Genomic DNA, 17,728 nt, shown 5'->3' on the forward strand with positions numbered 1-17,728 from the left:
ACTGGTTATCCATTCTGATACATGTTATTTAACATAGCTCTAGGATTTTTTTTTACATAATTGTGAAAAATCAATTAAGTAACTGGCTACCTTACCTAGACTTTTAAAAAAAAATGTACAATGTAAAAAAAAGGAAAAAATGTTTATAATAAATAAAAAAAATTATAAACACAATTCATATTACAAAAAAAAAAAAAAAATTTAATATAAAAAAAAAAAAAAATCAAATTACAAACATATCTTTCCAAATTAATAAAACTTGATTAAGAGTAAAACTACGACATAAACAAACTTTTATAAAAAAATATGGGAAAATAAACCCATAAAAATAAAAATTCTTAACAAAAAACCATAAATTAACTTTTCTTGAAAAAAAGTCATATTTTTGCAAATTCTATTAAAAATCCCATAAAAATGTAATTTCCTCAAGAAAAAAATCCATATCCTAAGTAATTGGGAAAAGTTGAGAACTACCCATTTTTAGGAGTAGTTAACTAAAATTAGACACTAAATATATTTAGTTGAACTTTACCCATTATTATGATGAGATTTATCAAATTACCTTTATTTGAGTACATGATTCTAAGTATTGTTGTAATGTGTATTATATGTGTCATATTATAGTTAAATTATAAATACATTCTAATTGTAGTGTGTTTAAAGAGGAAAAAAAAACATGTAATTGAAGGGGTATAATGTGTACATTAATTGAAAATTTAGGTACTAAAATAAGAGTTAAAAATAGTGGGTAAAAATTAAAATGGATAATTTACAATGAGTATTGGAACTAATTTCCACAAAGAAATAAGCCCAAAAGAAAAGCCCAAAAAAGCCCAATTTGCGAGCCCAATAATGTAACACGTGTTGTCGGCCGCCTCCGCCTTTGTCCGCCTCGGCCTCGTATAATAAGAGTTACTCCGCCGAAACCCTTTTTTCTTTTTTAAATTAAAATATAAATATTTTTCTTGACAAATAAAATATAATATCTTTTCATTTAATAAAAAAATAAATTAAATTAAAAAAAAGACAAAGGGCAAAGAAGAGATTTTCGTTATTAAAATAAATAATAAATCAGAAAATTAATTTTTACCCATTTCTTCTATTTTCGTTTTTCAAAGGAACATTTTCCGTTTCTTCCTTCGTTCTCTCTTTCAAGACCTCATTCACTACTCTCTCTCTCTCCTCTCTCACTCGTTCTATATCTATATCTATATGTGTATATGTATATACGTATCGGCAGATGAATGGAATGGTGAAGAGATTTCAACAGTTTTGATTTTATCAGATCACAGAGAAACTCAGAGTGAAGAAGAAGAAGAAGAAGAAGAAGAGGAAAAACAACTAGTTTGCTTCCTTTAGAGGTACTCAACTGCTTTTTTGCTTTGCTTTCTCTCACTATATCTATACATGTAAATATCATTAATATACAACTATTTTTTCTATATATTTTTTAAGAATTTCATATTTATACTCCATCTCCATTTTTTTTTTATGTCTATATACATACTATACATACACTCACAATTTGTATATGTATTTATATACCTGTATGTATAGGTGTATAGGTATAGGATCCTCTTTCTCTGTCACGTATGTATCACAGATAGATAGATAGATGGATATATGGATGGATTCATACTTAGTCTGCAATTCTCCCGAAGACCTCTAATTTCGATTTCATTTCTTCACCAATTTAGGGTTTTATATTCTTTCAATCTTCCCCAATATTTTTGAATTTTTAGATGAACATCCACCACACCCATCAATTTCTGCAATTCTCACTTTCAGACCTTTCTTTGTGATTCGGTTCGTTTCTCTTTTGCTCCGCTCCGCTCCGATCCTTCCGCCGAGGATGCCGAACCCCAACGAGCGCCCACTCCAAGACCTCTACCACCACACCCAGATGCTTTTGGAACCAAAGGCATGGAATCCTTTTTTAATTAGGGTTTCTTTTCTTTCTTAATGTTCGCTATTTTCTTCCCGATTCAATTCATTCTTCTCTATTATCATGGTTGCTGTTTCTAAATTTTGTTTGTATTCTTCTGGGCATTGGTCTCTCCAGTTTTCTTTTACTCATTTGGGTTTACTTCCTCATTTTGGGGACTCAATTTCAATTCTGGGATTTTAATTTTTTTGTTGATTGATCTAATTTTGGATGATGTTGCTCATTCTATGTTCTTGCTAAGTGGTTATCGAAGAGGGGTATTGTAATTAATGTAATTTGATGTGCTTTTTAGATCACACCAGTCTTGAGAGGGAGTTATCGCATGCAAGGGCCTTCCGATGACACTGATCATGATACTCAGAGGAATATGGTGAGATGACAGGGTAATCTATGTTCTTTTTCGTTTCTACTTTCTACCATTTTCTTTTTGTTGTAACTTGTTTTGCGCTAAAACCCTCTGTTGTTGGATCGGGCTATAGCTTATTAGAAGCGGAATTTCTTGCTCTTGTTTATAGTCTTTTGTTTTATGTATTGAACGCTTCAATTTGCTTGAACTTTATGGAAGCATGAGCTTCAGCTCTTTTAGTTATTTAGCGGTGGTTTTAACGGTGGGAGTGTTTGGGGGCGCCAAAGCAAGTATCTGCCCAAAGCGCGTTTAAGGGCATTGAGTAACTCACTATTTTGTTTTTTGGAACCATTATAGCTGCTAGGTTAGGTTGATCTGTGGTTTATTTCCGTACAAACATTTTAACTTGTCAATCAAACAGAGTAGTTTAGTACAATAGACAATATATCTTGAGTACTCTTCTCTAACCAAATTTGCTTTCATCTGTAGAAAGTGCATAACAAGCTAGGATTTTTTGATGCCTTGTTTTTTATTCATTATTTTCTAAGTTTGTGCTCTTTTTCTATTAGGTTTCTTCTATATCTGAAAACGAATGTAGTGAACATTCCATGAGCCATAAAATTCCTATGAGAGGCGAGTCTGGGGCTTGTAACGTGTGTGCTGCTCCTTGTTCATCGTGTATGCATTTTAATCGATCTCTAATGGCTTCAAAAACTGAAGAATTTTCTGATGAAACTGGCCGTGTAAATGTGGCTAGCCAGTACTCTGTGAATGTGGGTGACACTTCGTCTTCCTTTAAGAATAAGACATGTGACAGTTTACAGCAAACAACCAGTGAAACAAGCAACCTAATGAGTGTTAGTTCTAGTCATGATTCGTTATCTGAAAATGCTGACAGCAAAGCAGCCTTAAGATCTTCTGATAATGCTTTTGACATTGAGGTGCCTCCCTTGGTCTCTGCTGGAATTAATGGAGAGATTAGAGTTTCCCCTAAACCAGTTCGTGCTTCATGCACTCGAGATTTCCCAAATAAGTGTGAGGATGCCAAAGTTGTAGAAGCTCACGATGATGACATTTCATGCGTTAGTAGAGCTAATGACGCATATGTTGCAGTCAGTAATAGTAGCAAGAATGTAGACAGGAGAGCCCTGTCATGTAGTTCAGCTTCAGTTAGTAGTTTAGGTTTAGAAGAATCAAAAAAGAGACAGGAGACACCATCTTCAAAAGATGCAGATGCTAGTAGTAGCTACCCTAAGGTGCTAAGCTCCTACTTTCATCCTTATAGTGTAGATATTTTTCCCTTAATCCACATTTTACTGACCTTTGAGGAGGTTTGATATGCCTTTTACAGGATAAACTATTTGATTGCACTTCTGAACAAATTGGTGCCTCATCAAAAGAAGTGGCAGCTGTTGATGGTGTATCTTTTCAGAAATCTCTTGCCCATACTGATAGCATTATAACAATATTACCGAAGATGGAAGCGGAGATCACTAATGATGTTCAGGAATCAACCGACAAAACTTTGAAATGTGCAGCTCAAGGCGAGCAAGATGAGAAGTCAAGTGAATTTGATGTGCGGGAGCCTCCTTTGCAAACCAAATCTGATGATAGTGATGAATCTGACATTGTGGAGCATGATGTAAGTAGTGGCATTATTTTTATTCTATGAACGAATCTCACGTGTGACGTTTTTCAGTTTGCTCCATTTCCTTATGTGTATATTCTCTGAATTGTATATATTCATGTTGTATCTTCTTTACTCTGTATATTATGGCTCCTTAAGTCTCTTATTAATTAGGGTTTCAGCCTGAGAATACATAAATTAGACATTGACTCATTATAGTGAGTTGTGAATTACTTCAAAAGAACATAATTATGTAAATTGTAACTTAACTATGGTTATGGAGCTACAGAGGTTTGCAGGAATAAATTTGCTGATGTGCCTTCATTAGTTGGGTCTCTTTAGTTTTCTGAATCTCATAGTCATAGATGTAGTTTTGATTCCAGTCATCTTGGTCTCTCTTCACTTTTTTTTCCTTCTTATTTCCTAATTTGTATTTTAGCAATGAACAACATTAGGCTCCAACATTCTTAAAGGTTTAGTTGAGCTTTTTTGTCTTTTTAAATATGTATATATATATATATATTAATTTTGTTATTTTATCTTTGGGGTATTTCCAATAAATAAATATTTTGTGTGTGTGTGTGTGTGTGTGTGGAGAGCGAATATAAACTCTAGCTAGCAACATCTTATTAATATTAATGTAGGGGCGTTTGCTTTTTTCTCTTGTATTTTGTATATTCTCGATACAGTGTTCAAATTTTGAGACATAAATTCTCTGATTTCTTTTGTTGAGACAGGTCAAAGTATGTGATATTTGTGGGGATGCTGGCCGTGAAGATATGCTAGCTATATGTAGCAGGTGTAGTGATGGCGCAGAACACACGTAAGATTAAACCATCCTCTTCACATGTATTCTTCTGTTGGCGCATTTTATTTGTTGCTTTGTTTGTTAGGATTATTTGAATTTGCATATTTGACATTGCTATTGCTATAATAGCTATTGCATGCGAAAAATGCTGAGGAAGGTTCCTGGAAGTAATTGGATGTGTGAAGAATGCAAGTTTGCTGAAGAAATCAATAGCCAAAAGCAAGGTAATGCCTAAAGTGCATATTCGATAAAAGAAATGCTGTAAAAATGCTATTTTATTGTGAAATGACACTTTGTGTGTAACTTTTAGAAGTGGAGGGAAAAAGAATGAGTAAAGCCAGTTCTAGTGCACAAGTTCCTTCCAAGAGACTTGTAGAAAATCTAGAAGCAGCCCCTGCTGCAAAAAGGCAGGCTCTTGAGACAAGTTTAGGATCACCAAAGTCGTCCAGCCCTAACAGAGTGGCATCGTTATCACGCGAGTCTTCATTCAAGAACTTAGATAGGGAGAGATCAAGGCCTGTACAACCGGCATCTTCAGGCAAGCAATCTGAAATGCTGGAAGTATCACGCCCTCCTGCAGCTGGTCATCGCATTCAAAAGGGTGAGCAAACAACCTTTTGTAGCTTGAACATATTTCACATTCATTCTTGTAATTGCCTTTTCTATCTTCCATCTATGTGGAGGTGGAGTAAAGTTACTTGTTTTGTTTATCCACATATGTTTATTGTTGCTTCTCTCTCTGAGAACCATGAATTTTTTATTTTTGTATAGGAACACTGTTAAAGTCAAAATCGTTTAGCATCACAAATTCCAAACCAAAAGTTAGACTTGTAGATGAAGTTGTTCCTGAAAAGCTAAAGGGAAGTAAAGAGCACATATCTCTTGATACGAAGGAGAGGCCTGGAAGACTGATAAGCAAATCAATGTCATTTAAATCTACTAACATGGGCCGCTCAAGTGCCGCTGATTCGAAAGTAAAAATGCTTTCACCTAGGTTTGTTCCCCCTGTTGATCTAAAAGGATCAAAACAAGTAAGAGAGCGGCCTGCATTTGAGAGAAAACATTTGTCCAGACTAGATCGCCCCCCAGTTAGCTCAACAACTAGCTCTACTCCTTCAACGCCTAAGTCTGACCAAGCATCTCGTGTTGAATCCAGTTTGCTTTCTTTTGCAAGTAATAATCGAGATTCAAAGGTTCATTCCGAAGGAAAATCAAGCACATCAAAATTAACGGGTAACCTAGCTCGTAAACCTGTAGAGACCCCCGTTTCATCAGGTACAATGTGACATTTTGATAGAGGTGTCTGAGTTGCTCTATTCGATTTTTCAAAATTACATTTGTTAAGTGTCTTTTTATGGTTTAGTTGCTACTTTTCTTTACATCAAGTTTTATTTTTGGCTTGTGTAAAAGAAAAAGTATTATAGACCAATGTAAGCGTTTGATACTGATTTGGTTTTTTAAAATTGCAGTTGGAGTTTCTTCTGCTAGTGGAGTTAGTAACTCTGGCGCTGAAGCAAAGTCGAATCATATTACCCTCAAAGATGAAGCCTTATCAACTTGTTCATTAACTTCTGATAAACCATCTAACAATGTTGATGGAATTATGGAAGATGGGTTAACTCGATCACAGGATGTAACACAACAGACAGAGAAACTAAAGGAGAGCTCTGCTGTTCGCCCAAGGATGACTGTTTCAACTAGTTCTAAAAGTACCTTCTGTCAAAAATGTAAAGAAATCGGTCATTCTGCAGAGTTTTGCACGGCTGGAAGCTCACAGGCTTCTGGTATTGATTCTTCTGGTGCTAGAAGTTCTAGGGAGGAGACACACAAGGGCAGTAAATTGAAAGATGCAATTCAAGCTGCTTTGCTTAGAAAGCCTGAAATACACAGAAGGAAAAGAGTTGATCAAGTTGATGAGCTTTTGACACCAAACACAGACTTGAATTCAGAGATAGCCTGTCAAGACCAAACTATAGCTCTAAATAAGCCGAAAAATATTATTCCTCCTGAAGGAACACATGAAATGCGGCAAGCAGTTCTAGGGAGTAGCACCTCCGAGTCTATGCATACAACTGTCAGCAAGATGATGTCTCCTACTGTGCCAGCAACAGATTCTAAGCTCTCTTGTAAAGTAGAGGACTCAGAGGTAGTTGTCCCCACTGTCGTAAAACCTATGGCGAAGGATTTTATTAATCATGCACAGGCAACATCGCCTCAACTTCTGAAGATGCCAACCATTCCAGAATATGAATACATCTGGCAGTACGATTCTTTTATTGCCATTTATTTGTGTTTTTCATCTGCAGAGTTTATTTATTGTTCTTCCATTCTGGTTTCTCTTGTTTCAATGCTCTTCTATGTTGTTTTCGTGATAATGTCCTGTTATTCTCATATAGGGGGTGTTTTGAGATCCATAGAAGTGGTAGCTCTCTTGATTTATGTGGTGGAATCCAAGCACATCTATCAACGTGTGCATCCCCCAGGGTGCTTGAAGTAGCAGGCAAATTTCCACAGAAACTCTTACTGAGTGAAGTTCCTCGCTTGAGTGCATGGCCAACACAGTTTAATGATGGCGGTGCTAAAGATGATAATATTGCTCTTTACTTTTTTGCCAAAGATCTTGAGAGGTTGGTATATATATTCTCGCTCGGCTTAATTTGATCTTGTTGTCTTGTAACACATTTAATTTCTGTTCCTTAGTTTGAAGTTTTTTGTGTGATTGCTACCTTGCAGCTACGAGAAAAGTTACAAGGGTTTGTTGGATGGTATGATCAAGAATGATTTAGCTCTTAAAGGGAATCTTGAGGGTGTTGAAATTTTAATATTCCCCTCCAATCAGCTCCCAGAGAATTCACAGCGTAAGAATATATTTGAAGATATATGGTATTCACTACGTGTTTTATAACAATTATTTTGATTTGATTGGTGCTAGCTTAATGAGTACGTCTATTAGATTTTAAGTTGCCGACCGTTCATTTTATTTGGTTTCTTTTTTTTGTTTTTGGTGGGTGTTTATTTATTTGCTCTATCTTTGCTACTTTAATCATGCCTCTTGTGATTGGTGTGCCATTTGATTTAAGGTTAAACACCATTTATACATAATAAATGCGAATTCGACATCCCATCAGCTAAACTTGTTCTGTTATTGCCAGGTTGGAATATGTTATTCTTCTTATGGGGTGTGTTCAGGGCAAGGAAGGTGCATTCTGCTGATTCATCCAAGTTCCTTCTCCCCAGTTCTAGTATGATGTCAGTGGACAAATATGAACCTAACGCTGTCGTGACAGTGTCGGATGCACTCTGTTTACCCAAGTGTATAGAAGATGAATCTCCTGCACGTGACAGATCTTGTAGTCCAGTCTTAGCTTCTAGTGCAAGTGATCAGGCATGTGCTGGAATTAGTGGAGATAGCAATGACCAAAAAGTTTCTGATCAGGCATGTGCTGGAATTAGTGGAGATTGCAGTGACCAAAAAGTTTCTGAACCATTGTGTTCAGGGTTAAAAGCTAACTCAATTGTGCAAGATAGTATAGTTGACGAAAAATGCACCGGCAATGTGACCGCCCCGAGTGGAAATGGAAAGGTGAGATGCTTGAGCCTTTCTTTGGTAATATTTGTTTCCTTTACGTAGTGTGATAGCACATATTAATATATTATTGCTTTATGATATTATCAAATTTTCCTTGGTAGTCCCTACTTCGGGGGAATATTATGGCACTATAATCTGCTTTTATATTCCTGGTAAATTAATTCTGTCCATTTTTCTAGCTGTTCTAGAAGATACATTTGACTTTAAAAGACCCTTTTTGTGAGAAGACTTTAAGGAAACACGTGTTGCAGGCTTGACTAATCTGATTTTCACGTAGAAAATTGAAGTTTTGTAATGTCTTTTAATATCCTTAGTTGTCTCAACCTTGTAACTTTATTTATTTTTTATGTTTTACTTTATCTTTATAGATATATTTTTGTTCTTCCTTTTTCCAATAATTATTTTTTCTATCAACATCGTGTTTTGTTTTTGCCTTGTTTCTACAGGGAGAAATTAGTCCTCCAGAGAACAGGCCGGACACAGAGACGAAACCTTCTGCAGTTGTCGCCGGAGTAAACAGCTGTAGCATAGGCGAGGAACCGCAACTGCATTGCGATACCTCTGTTGATACCAAGGACTACTCATCTTCAAGATCAAAGATTCTTCCATCTTTAAATGACGATGTAGAACTTTCGGAAATGGATTGCGAGGAAAAGTTTTTAGATGGGAGAGTTGGGGCCACTGCAAGTATTGTTGACGATTCTAGGGCTCAGTATAAACCTGAGATTAAATTGAAGGGAGAAGATGATGGGTATGTGAATAAAAAAGTAGCGTTAGGAACGGATTTGAACAGCATAATAGATGTCGAGTGTTCATCGGACAGCATAGGAGTCGAGTGTTCGTCTATGGAAAGGAAACGACCTCACATAGATCTCTCAGATAGGGCACCTCCAGCTTCGAACGTTGCAAGTCCGAACATTCATTGGAATGGAGTTAATAATCTGCTGGGAGATGAAGAAATTTTTGGGAAGAGGCGAAGAACCGTTCCAAGCGACGTGTTTGGATGTGGTATTCATAATTGTAAAGATTCTCTTGGAGGCGGCGGTGGTAGTATCGCATCGAATCCGAAGATGATTCCCTATTTGTTGGTAACAGAGAAGAGATGTGTCGAAGCTTGTGATGAGAAAGTTATTCCAGAGGACTTAGGAACTACCGAGAGGCGCTTCTTCCCCGTGGATCCACGTCAGGGGAACAGCAGCTCCGAGGGTTGGAAGAATATAACATCATTGGGTGGTGGTGGCGGTGGCGGTGTAAACGACGATCACCGGCTTCACGATGGATTTCCAAATCTGGAGCTTGCGCTGGGAGCAGAGACAAAGCCACCGCCGCAAAGTAAGGCTATGCCGTTCTTTGTTGGTTTGGCGGACAAGAAAAACAAGCAGGATAAGCCTCCAGATAAAGCCGCAGAGGTTATAGATGAGGAGGACGATGATTCTTCTTCCCTTTCGTTGTCTCTCTCGTTCCCGTTCCCGGATAAAGAGGAAGCTGTACCAGTGAAGGCAGCAGCGAAATCGGAGCAGCAGCTACGGCCGCCGCCGGAAAGGCACCATCATCACCCTCATCATCCTGTGAATACCTCACTGCTCCTGTTTAGGGGTTTCACAGAAAAATAGAATGTACATTATTATTATTATAATTATTATAATAATACTCAAGTTCACTCCACTTCACAGGGCCTTCGTCTCTGGGGGGCGTTCTAGGAATCTGTTCATATCCCATACACAACAAGTTACTAATAATTTTTCTTTTACCTCTCAGTCAGTCAACTTTGGTTTCTTTCTCTTTCTCTTTCTCTCTCTCTTTTTATTATTTGTAGTGTTTTTTTTTTTTTTGGGTGGGTTGTAGGGGGGAAAAGGTTGATCATATCTTGGATTTTGACTGTTTTTGTATATAAAGAGAATGATAACCGCCGCCGGCATAATTTGGAGACAATAGGAAATGAAATGGCAAAAATGGACATCTTGTTCTTTGAGGACTTTTTTTTTTTGGGGTTTAAACTTTGCTTTACCTTTTATTGATAATACTAAAACTAAAGATGTTGTTGCTTTTATGAGCTCGTATTAGTATTACTACTGGCTTTGTTTTTGTTTTGCCAGTTGTTGATGGGTGATTCACTAATTTGTGTTTTGTTTTTATGCTTTGGGAAATTTGAGTTTTATGCATTGATATTTGAAAACTGTGCTCCAAAAAGTTCAATTCGGGCAAAATTGTTAATCCTTGGTAGGGTTGATTATTAGGCGGGTTGGTCGGGTTAAAAGGTATTTTTATGTGTCCAATGTCATATTTGGGTTAGCAAAAGTGAACTCTTAACTTGCCTAATTAAGAAAAAAATAAATTTAACCTGTCCAATAGTTTGGGTGGGTTGGTCGGGTCAATCCGCCCAAACTAAAGTTGTATTTTTTTTTTTTTTACATTTTTGTATTTTTTTTCTTTTAAATACTAGTATTAATAGTGTGAAGTTTATCTTTTTAAGCTTAAAACAATATATTTTTAAAATATAAATTTAATTAAATATATATATAAATTTAATATATTTATTTAAGTGTATTAAAAATAATAAATTAATAATAAGTTCTTAATTAGGCGGGTTGAGTTATATTGGGCGGTTTAAATTTTAGTCGATTTATTCAGATTGTGTATTTTGGCGGTTTTTTCAGTTTGGTTTGGGTGGATTATTCGGGTTGGACGAGTTGTAAAAATTTATGCACAACCCTAATCCTTGGTGTGGTTGGAGAGGGAATTGCCCTTGATAGAGACAAAAACAAAGGAGAGGTGCAAATGAAAGGAAAATTTTGTCCAAATCAAACTTTGGAGCATAGTTCTCAAGTGATTTTGTAAGTAGGTATATTTTATATGGGAATCTTTGCATTAGGGATGCCTATATTTTATTATATTATATAATAGGGTAGTTTTTTGGTTCAGATATCTAAATAAGTGAATGATTCAATTTTTGATTTTATATTTTAGATATTTCGAATCATCACACGTGTACAAAAAATTTCAACCTTGTTTTTAGCTTACTAAATTCTTTAAAATTTTACAAAAATATACCGAGGATGTTGTAATTACAACAAACAACATCATATAAAAAAAAATTTGAGTTAATAGTTTCTCTAACAGAGTGTCAAATTGGTGATGCATTGCTAAAATATAATTCACTTTACAAAAAATTTGCTCCAATAGTATGTGAAATTTGACATATACTAAAAGTTCGGCCAAACTTGACACACAATATAATATGATGCATATTTACATTATCATAAATACTACATTTTTTATTTACTTTTATCTAATTTTTATTATTTTTATCTATTTTCATTGAATGCTGTACTTTTTACCGTACTATTTTATTATCATCTTATACTATCAACAATAAAATATAAAAAAAAATAATTACTTTTTGTATATTTTCAATAAATATCAAATTATCATTAATAAAATATTAAATTTTACAATAATTTTTACACTTATGCATTGGAGCATAATGCTAAAAATTGTGCTAAATATATAATATATTAATTTTTTTATTAAATATAACACATTATTTACATAACTCATAAACAAGAGAATTGCTAAGGGGCACCACTGGTACCCAATACCACAAGTAAGTAGCATACTGTTATTGGTGTAAACCAATATCGGGTCCCACTTAATTAAATTTAATAAGTATTATGTGATATCGCTAACCAATAATGAGGTAAATGTGCCACCTCATGCGATATTAGACACCTTAAAGTACTAATGAAGAGTTTGGTATGAAGTTTGGGTTTGGGGAGCAGAGTTAGAAGGAGTTTAGATTAATGAAATGTGAAACTCAAGTGTTTAAAGGGGTTAAGATTACCCTCAAATCAAGCTTAAAAAATGGGACCCACTTAGAAATACAAACCTCCAAACCATTAAAAATAAATTTACCAAACATGTGTTAGATTTGACATTCTCATTCCCACCAAACCAAACCCTCGTACCAAACACCCCCTAAATAACAACAATCCATAGACAAGTGATTTGTAAAATAGCTTGGACTAACACAAACGTGCCCTAAAATATATTAGAATAGTTGCAAAATATAAAAAGTAAAAAAAATATATAAAGTGGGCGGAGTAACCAATACTCCATTTATTTTAATTTCTTCGTTAATAATATTGTAAACTAAAATTATTTATTTATTTTTTTTAAAAAAACCAAGAAAGAGAGATAAGGAAATGTCGTATCTGTCCTTGAGCTTTGAACAATATAAAACTCTAAATCAAAATCAATGGTTGGTTTGTTTGTTTGTTTGTTTGTATAAATTTTGATTGCAGTTCCCAACTTGAGATCTGTTGTTTCGTTTCATAATCGTAATCGTAATGGCCACCTGCTCTGCTCCTTTGTCTCTCTCCTTCTCTGGTAATTCTCTCTCTCTCTTACTCTTTCCTTCTAGGGTTTATACAGAATACCCAATATGCATATTCATATCATTCTATTTCATTGATTTTCTCCATGTTTGCATGTTTTTACAGGCGGATCTCATCTTCATCCCAATCTCAAGGCTGCTGCCCCCATTAACTCCGTTTCACTCGGCAAATCACTTCAAACCAAATCCAATCGATTCAGAACCAACCGCAATTTCACTGTTCGTTCAGAGTACCGGTACCCAATAGTTTGTTCAGTCTATTTATACACCCAAATTGTAGTCTTGGATTGCATAATCACTTGATTAAGTTTACCCCCTTTTTTTTTTTTCTACGCTGCTGGTGTAGCGATGATGGTAATAGAGGCGGCGGCGGCGGTGGTGATTTTGTCGCTGGCTTTCTTCTGGGAGGCGCTGTGTTTGGCACCTTGGCTTACGTATTCGCTCCACAGGTTATTCCCACTTTTGCATATGCTTTATTTACTGAAATTGGATATGGGATTTCTAGCTTTATCTCTTAAAAGGGTTGTCTCAATCTCAAACTCAAACTTATTTTCTGCTGAATGAAATAGAACTTTTTAGATAATTGAGCTTGAATTAGGAAAGTGCACAACTTGGGATATGCCATGACATTTATTCTAAGCTACTACTCTCCTTTTCATATATCTCCATAGACTTTTGCCTCATTTCCCACAGTGGGATTTACACTCATCAATCACTTATTTTCTGCTGAAGAAAATATAACTTTTTAGTTAATTGAGCTTGAATTAGGAAAGTGCACAACTTGGGATATGTCATGACATTTATTCTAAGCTTCTGCTCTCCTTTTTATATATCTCCATAGACTTTTGCCTAATTTTTCCTCACACTGCTGATCAGTCTCACATGATCCCACAGTGGGATTTACAATCATCAATCAATGATAGGGAGATGGCTAGTCAAATCTTTATTGTTTTTAAATTAACAATAGATAACATCCATGTAAAATGTTGTTAAGAAGGTGTCTTCTTGTTTTGGTATTAAAACATCTCTTACTAGTTGTCAGCTCTGCTCTTCTGTTAAATATTTAATTGTACAATTTACTTTGCATCTATTCATGGTGATGCAAGTTGAAATTTCCATCAAATCATATAGATTTTTCCTGAATACATTTTGTGTAGAATATCTATGCATTGTGTGCTGAAGGTTGGCTCAGGCATTGCTTCTCTCATTTGAAACGCATCCCATTATTTTTTAAGTTGGTGAATTGTGGTTTACATTTTTGTTTTCGGTGGCTGGTTGTAGATTCGAAGATCTCTTCTTAATGAAGATGAATATGGGTTTCGAAAGGCCAGGAAACCAATTTATTACGATGAAGGCTTAGAAGTAAGCTAATGGCATGGATTTTCTTGTTCCTTTTTTTCTGGCTAGTTGAATATGCCATTTCCTTACACATTTTCCTTTTTGCTGGAAAGCAGAGAACCAGACAGACTTTAAATGAAAAGATCAGTCAGCTCAACTCGGCCATCGACAATGTGTCTTCGCGTCTCAGAGGTGGAAATAATTCTCCCCCCCAAGTGCCTGTTGAAACTGATCCCGAAGTCGAGGCTACCATATGAGACAGGTTTTCGTCTGCTTTGTGGGGTCAAGAAACAATGATTGGGCAGCAGAATCTGAATGGTTGAAGATCACATGTATGGATGTGTGGTTCAGTGGTCCTGCCTTAATTTTGCTTGAACTTGGTCTCATTGTCAAGTATAGTTGAACCTACCATGATAAGCTTTTGACTTTTGGATTTCAAATTCCATTAGATTATAGTTCTTGTGGCCTCAGGTCTGTCTCACAGTGGTGCATTTGGTGATTGAGTTTATTTTATTTTGTGTTCATTCTTACTTTTTCCCAAGCATTTGTACTTGACTTCTATGCCATTAACATGTGCATATATAGACCATTTCGACCAAATGATTACACTTCCAAAGTCAATACATAAAAATCTACAAATCAACAAGAAATTTTGAGTAGATCAAACAGTTCAAGATAAAAGTCTTGTTATTACATTGTGCAATCTTCTTTATTTATATCTGTCATTTGAACTTCATGAGTACAAAGTTCATCAAGTGAAATTCCATAACAAAGATGTGATCCAAATTTTCGGATCAAGATTGAATATTTTAAGAGGAAATTACGTAGGTTTTTTAGTAAAGTTTGCAAAAATATAACTTATGTTTCAACAAAATTTATTATATAGCTTTTTTCTAAGAATTTTTACTTTGATGGGTTTAGTTTCTCATATTTTTGTATAAAAGTTGTTTTATGCCAAATTTTATTAATAAGAGTTTATAGTTTTTTGGACCCTGTGTTTTATCTCATTACTTGTTTGGACCTTGTGTTTTGACAAATTACTTTTTGGATCTTATGTTTTGTAAAATGGTTAAAATAGAACCTAATGAAATGGTGAGGAAAAAACTGTTTCTTACTATATTTCTATTCACTGATATTTTTGTACAAGCTAGGACTAGAGGTATATATAGGAAATACAGAAATAATTACATTAAATCCAGAAATAGGAATCGATTCCTATTCCTAGGAATCCCAAAGATCAAAACATTAAAAACCTATTTTCTTCTAGCTGTCAACACTCCCCCTCAAGCTGGACTATAGATATTGATGAGTCCAAGCTTGTTTACAAGAAAATCAAATGTTTGTTCAGATAGTCCCTTTGTGAGAATATCAGCAAGTTGTTGATTAGTATGCACATATCTAATGCTGATAACTCCTCTGTCAATTTTTTCTTTGATGAAGTGACGGTCAACTTCCACGTGTTTGGTTCTGTCATGATGTATAGGGTTATGTGCAATGCTGATAGTAGATTGATTATCACAGTAGAGCTGAATAGGGGCTTCATATTTAATCTTCAATTCTTCTAGTAGATGTTTGATCCATATAGCTTCACACACTCCATGAGCCATGGCTCTATACTCTGCTTCTGTACTGCTTCTTGCAACCACAATTTGCTTTTTACTTCGCCATGTGGTTACATTCCCCCATACCATTGTGCAATATCCAGATGTAGACTTTCTATCATCAATTGAACCAGCCCAGTCTGCATCTGTGAACACTTCAACCTTTCTCTCAGTTGCCTTCCTGAAAAAAAGACCATTTCCTGGAGTTTGCTTGAGATATCTCAGAATTCGATACACTGCATTGAGATGTCCTTGACACAGATCATGCATGTATTGACTGACTAGACTCATTGCAAAAGCAATGTCGGGTCTAGTATGTGAGAGGTAGATGAGTTTTCCTACCAGCTGTTGGTACTTCCCCTTGTCAACTGGACTTCCTTCAAACATTTTCTTTTTGTCTCCGAGCTCAATTGGAGTTTTGCTGGGTCTGCTTCCGAGCATTCCTGTCTCCTTTAGAAGATCTAGAGTGTATTTTCTCTGGGACATGGAAATACCTTTTTTACTTCTAGCAAATTCCATACCCAGAAAATATTTGAGAGCACCGAGGTCTTTGACTTCGAACTCCTTTTCCAACATTTCTTTGATTGAGTTTATCTCCTCAATGTGATTACTAGTGATAATTATGTCATCAACATATACGATTAGTACCGCAATTTTTCCACTTCCTAAGTGTTTGACAAAGAGAGTGTGATCAGTCTGGCCTTGTATGTATCCAAGCCCTTTGACAACTTTCAGGAAACGATTGAACCATGCTCGGGGAGATTGTTTCAAGCCATAGAGAGATTTGTTCAGTTTGCAAACTGTGGTTGTCTTGGAGATTCTTCAAATCCCGGAGACTGACTCATATACACTTCTTCTTCAAGTTCCCCATTCAATAACGCATTCTTTACATCAAGCTGATGTAATTCCCAATCCACGTTAACCACTAGTGAGAGAAGAACTCTGATAGTGTTGAGTTTGGCAACTGGAGCGAATGTTTCCGTGTAGTCAATTCCATAAGTTTGAGTAAACCCCTTGGCAACTAACCGAGCTTTGTACCTCTCAATAGATCCATTTGCATTGAATTTGACGGTGAACACCCATTTGCACCCTATTACCTTCTTGTCTGGTGGTAACTCTACTAATTTCCACGTTCCATTATGTTTAAGTGCTCTTATTTCTTCAAGCACTGCTGCTTTCCACTGAGGAGAATCAAGAGCTTCTTCGATATTCCTGGGAATCACAACATTTGATAGATTCGAGGTGAAAGCTTTAAATGGAGATGACAATTTTGAGTAAGAAATGAACTTTGAAATGGGGTGTTGGGTACATGATCTGGTTTTTTTCCTTAATGCAATAAGAATATCTAGATCTGACTGTTTGTTAGATGGGAGAATACCTGGATCTTTTGAGGGAAGCGGTTCCATCACCGGATTGGGCGTTTGATGGACCCAAAACGGGTATGTTTTAAATATTTATACTCGCAAGCGCACAAATCGTATTTATAGAATAGTGTTCGTGTAAGCACGAGGTCGAACCCAAAGGAATTGTCTAAAATCGAAAATAAAACTATTTTAAATCAAAATTAATAAATTCTAACCTAGCTCTAAAGATTGAAGATATTTTTTAATAATGAAAATAAGATAAAAGAAAATAATATACAAATTAAATACAACATATATTACTAAATTAATAATTGTAAACAAGATGGTAAAATAAAGATTATTAAGATAATAGAATCCACAAAATATAAGTTCAATAATATTTAAAAGTACATTGATTCCCAAATTTTAGTGATAGTTAAAATAATTCAAACTATCATTTTCTAAATAGATTTGTAATTTTAAGCATCAATTACTTCTAAAAAGATAGGATTTTTCTTCACTTTTCAAAATTATAATTTCAAAGCTTTTAGTGAAAATCAATCTAATGAAATAACAAATAAATCAATGAACATTATTTAAAAGGCAAAACATAATATTTTTGTTCTAAGCATGGATGTGTACAATTTAATGACACATCTTACACAAGAAATATTATGTTTTTGCACTAAAGAAGAACAAAGTGTAAATATGTGCTAACAATCCAAAATACATGATATT

General features: G+C 35.2%; 2 protein-coding genes across 8 annotated transcripts; both read left to right on the forward strand.

Moving 5' to 3' along the window:
* Window positions 1-1,109: 1,109 nt before the first annotated feature.
* On the forward strand, window positions 1,110-10,292 carry LOC133834196 (protein PARALOG OF AIPP2-like). Of its 7 annotated transcripts, none has more exons than XM_062263715.1 (14): window positions 1,110-1,361; window positions 1,789-1,921; window positions 2,238-2,315; window positions 2,861-3,547; window positions 3,643-3,933; window positions 4,656-4,741; window positions 4,856-4,950; window positions 5,037-5,327; window positions 5,498-6,001; window positions 6,196-6,988; window positions 7,123-7,353; window positions 7,460-7,584; window positions 7,879-8,309; window positions 8,762-10,292. In XM_062263715.1, the coding sequence occupies exons 2-14, from the start codon at window positions 1,853-1,855 to the stop codon at window positions 9,926-9,928; spliced, it is 4,848 nt and encodes a 1,615-aa protein (XP_062119699.1). In that variant the 5' UTR covers window positions 1,110-1,361; window positions 1,789-1,852; the 3' UTR covers window positions 9,929-10,292. The 7 variants fall into 7 exon arrangements, with proteins under 7 accessions (XP_062119699.1, XP_062119702.1, XP_062119701.1 ...); XM_062263720.1 differs by having other exon boundaries at window positions 1,312-1,361; window positions 2,248-2,315; XM_062263718.1 differs by lacking the exon at window positions 1,789-1,921 and having other exon boundaries at window positions 1,111-1,361; window positions 2,238-2,328.
* A 2,250-nt stretch (window positions 10,293-12,542) lies between these two features.
* On the forward strand, window positions 12,543-14,646 carry LOC133834197 (uncharacterized). The gene is made up of 5 exons (XM_062263721.1): window positions 12,543-12,701; window positions 12,815-12,944; window positions 13,055-13,157; window positions 13,990-14,070; window positions 14,163-14,646. The coding sequence occupies exons 1-5, from the start codon at window positions 12,662-12,664 to the stop codon at window positions 14,301-14,303; spliced, it is 495 nt and encodes a 164-aa protein (XP_062119705.1). The 5' UTR covers window positions 12,543-12,661; the 3' UTR covers window positions 14,304-14,646.
* Window positions 14,647-17,728: the final 3,082 nt, after the last annotated feature.

This window comes from Humulus lupulus, chromosome 5 (genome assembly GCF_963169125.1).
Source record: "Humulus lupulus chromosome 5, drHumLupu1.1, whole genome shotgun sequence".
Taxonomy (NCBI): domain Eukaryota; kingdom Viridiplantae; phylum Streptophyta; class Magnoliopsida; order Rosales; family Cannabaceae; genus Humulus; species Humulus lupulus.

Bases quoted from the DNA above. Each gene is read 5' to 3' on its own strand.
- LOC133834196 (XM_062263715.1), top strand. From the start codon at position 1,853: ATGCCGAACCCCAACGAGCGCCCACTCCAAGACCTCTACCACCACACC. The intron at 5,328-5,497 runs GTGAGCAAACAA...ATTTTTGTATAG, and splicing joins TGGTCATCGCATTCAAAAGG to GAACACTGTTAAAGTCAAAA. The intron at 6,989-7,122 runs GTACGATTCTTT...ATTCTCATATAG, and splicing joins GAATATGAATACATCTGGCA to GGGGTGTTTTGAGATCCATA.
- LOC133834197 (XM_062263721.1), top strand. From the start codon at position 12,662: ATGGCCACCTGCTCTGCTCCTTTGTCTCTCTCCTTCTCTG. The intron at 12,945-13,054 runs GTACCCAATAGT...CTGCTGGTGTAG, and splicing joins ACTGTTCGTTCAGAGTACCG to CGATGATGGTAATAGAGGCG. The intron at 13,158-13,989 runs GTTATTCCCACT...GGCTGGTTGTAG, and splicing joins CTTACGTATTCGCTCCACAG to ATTCGAAGATCTCTTCTTAA.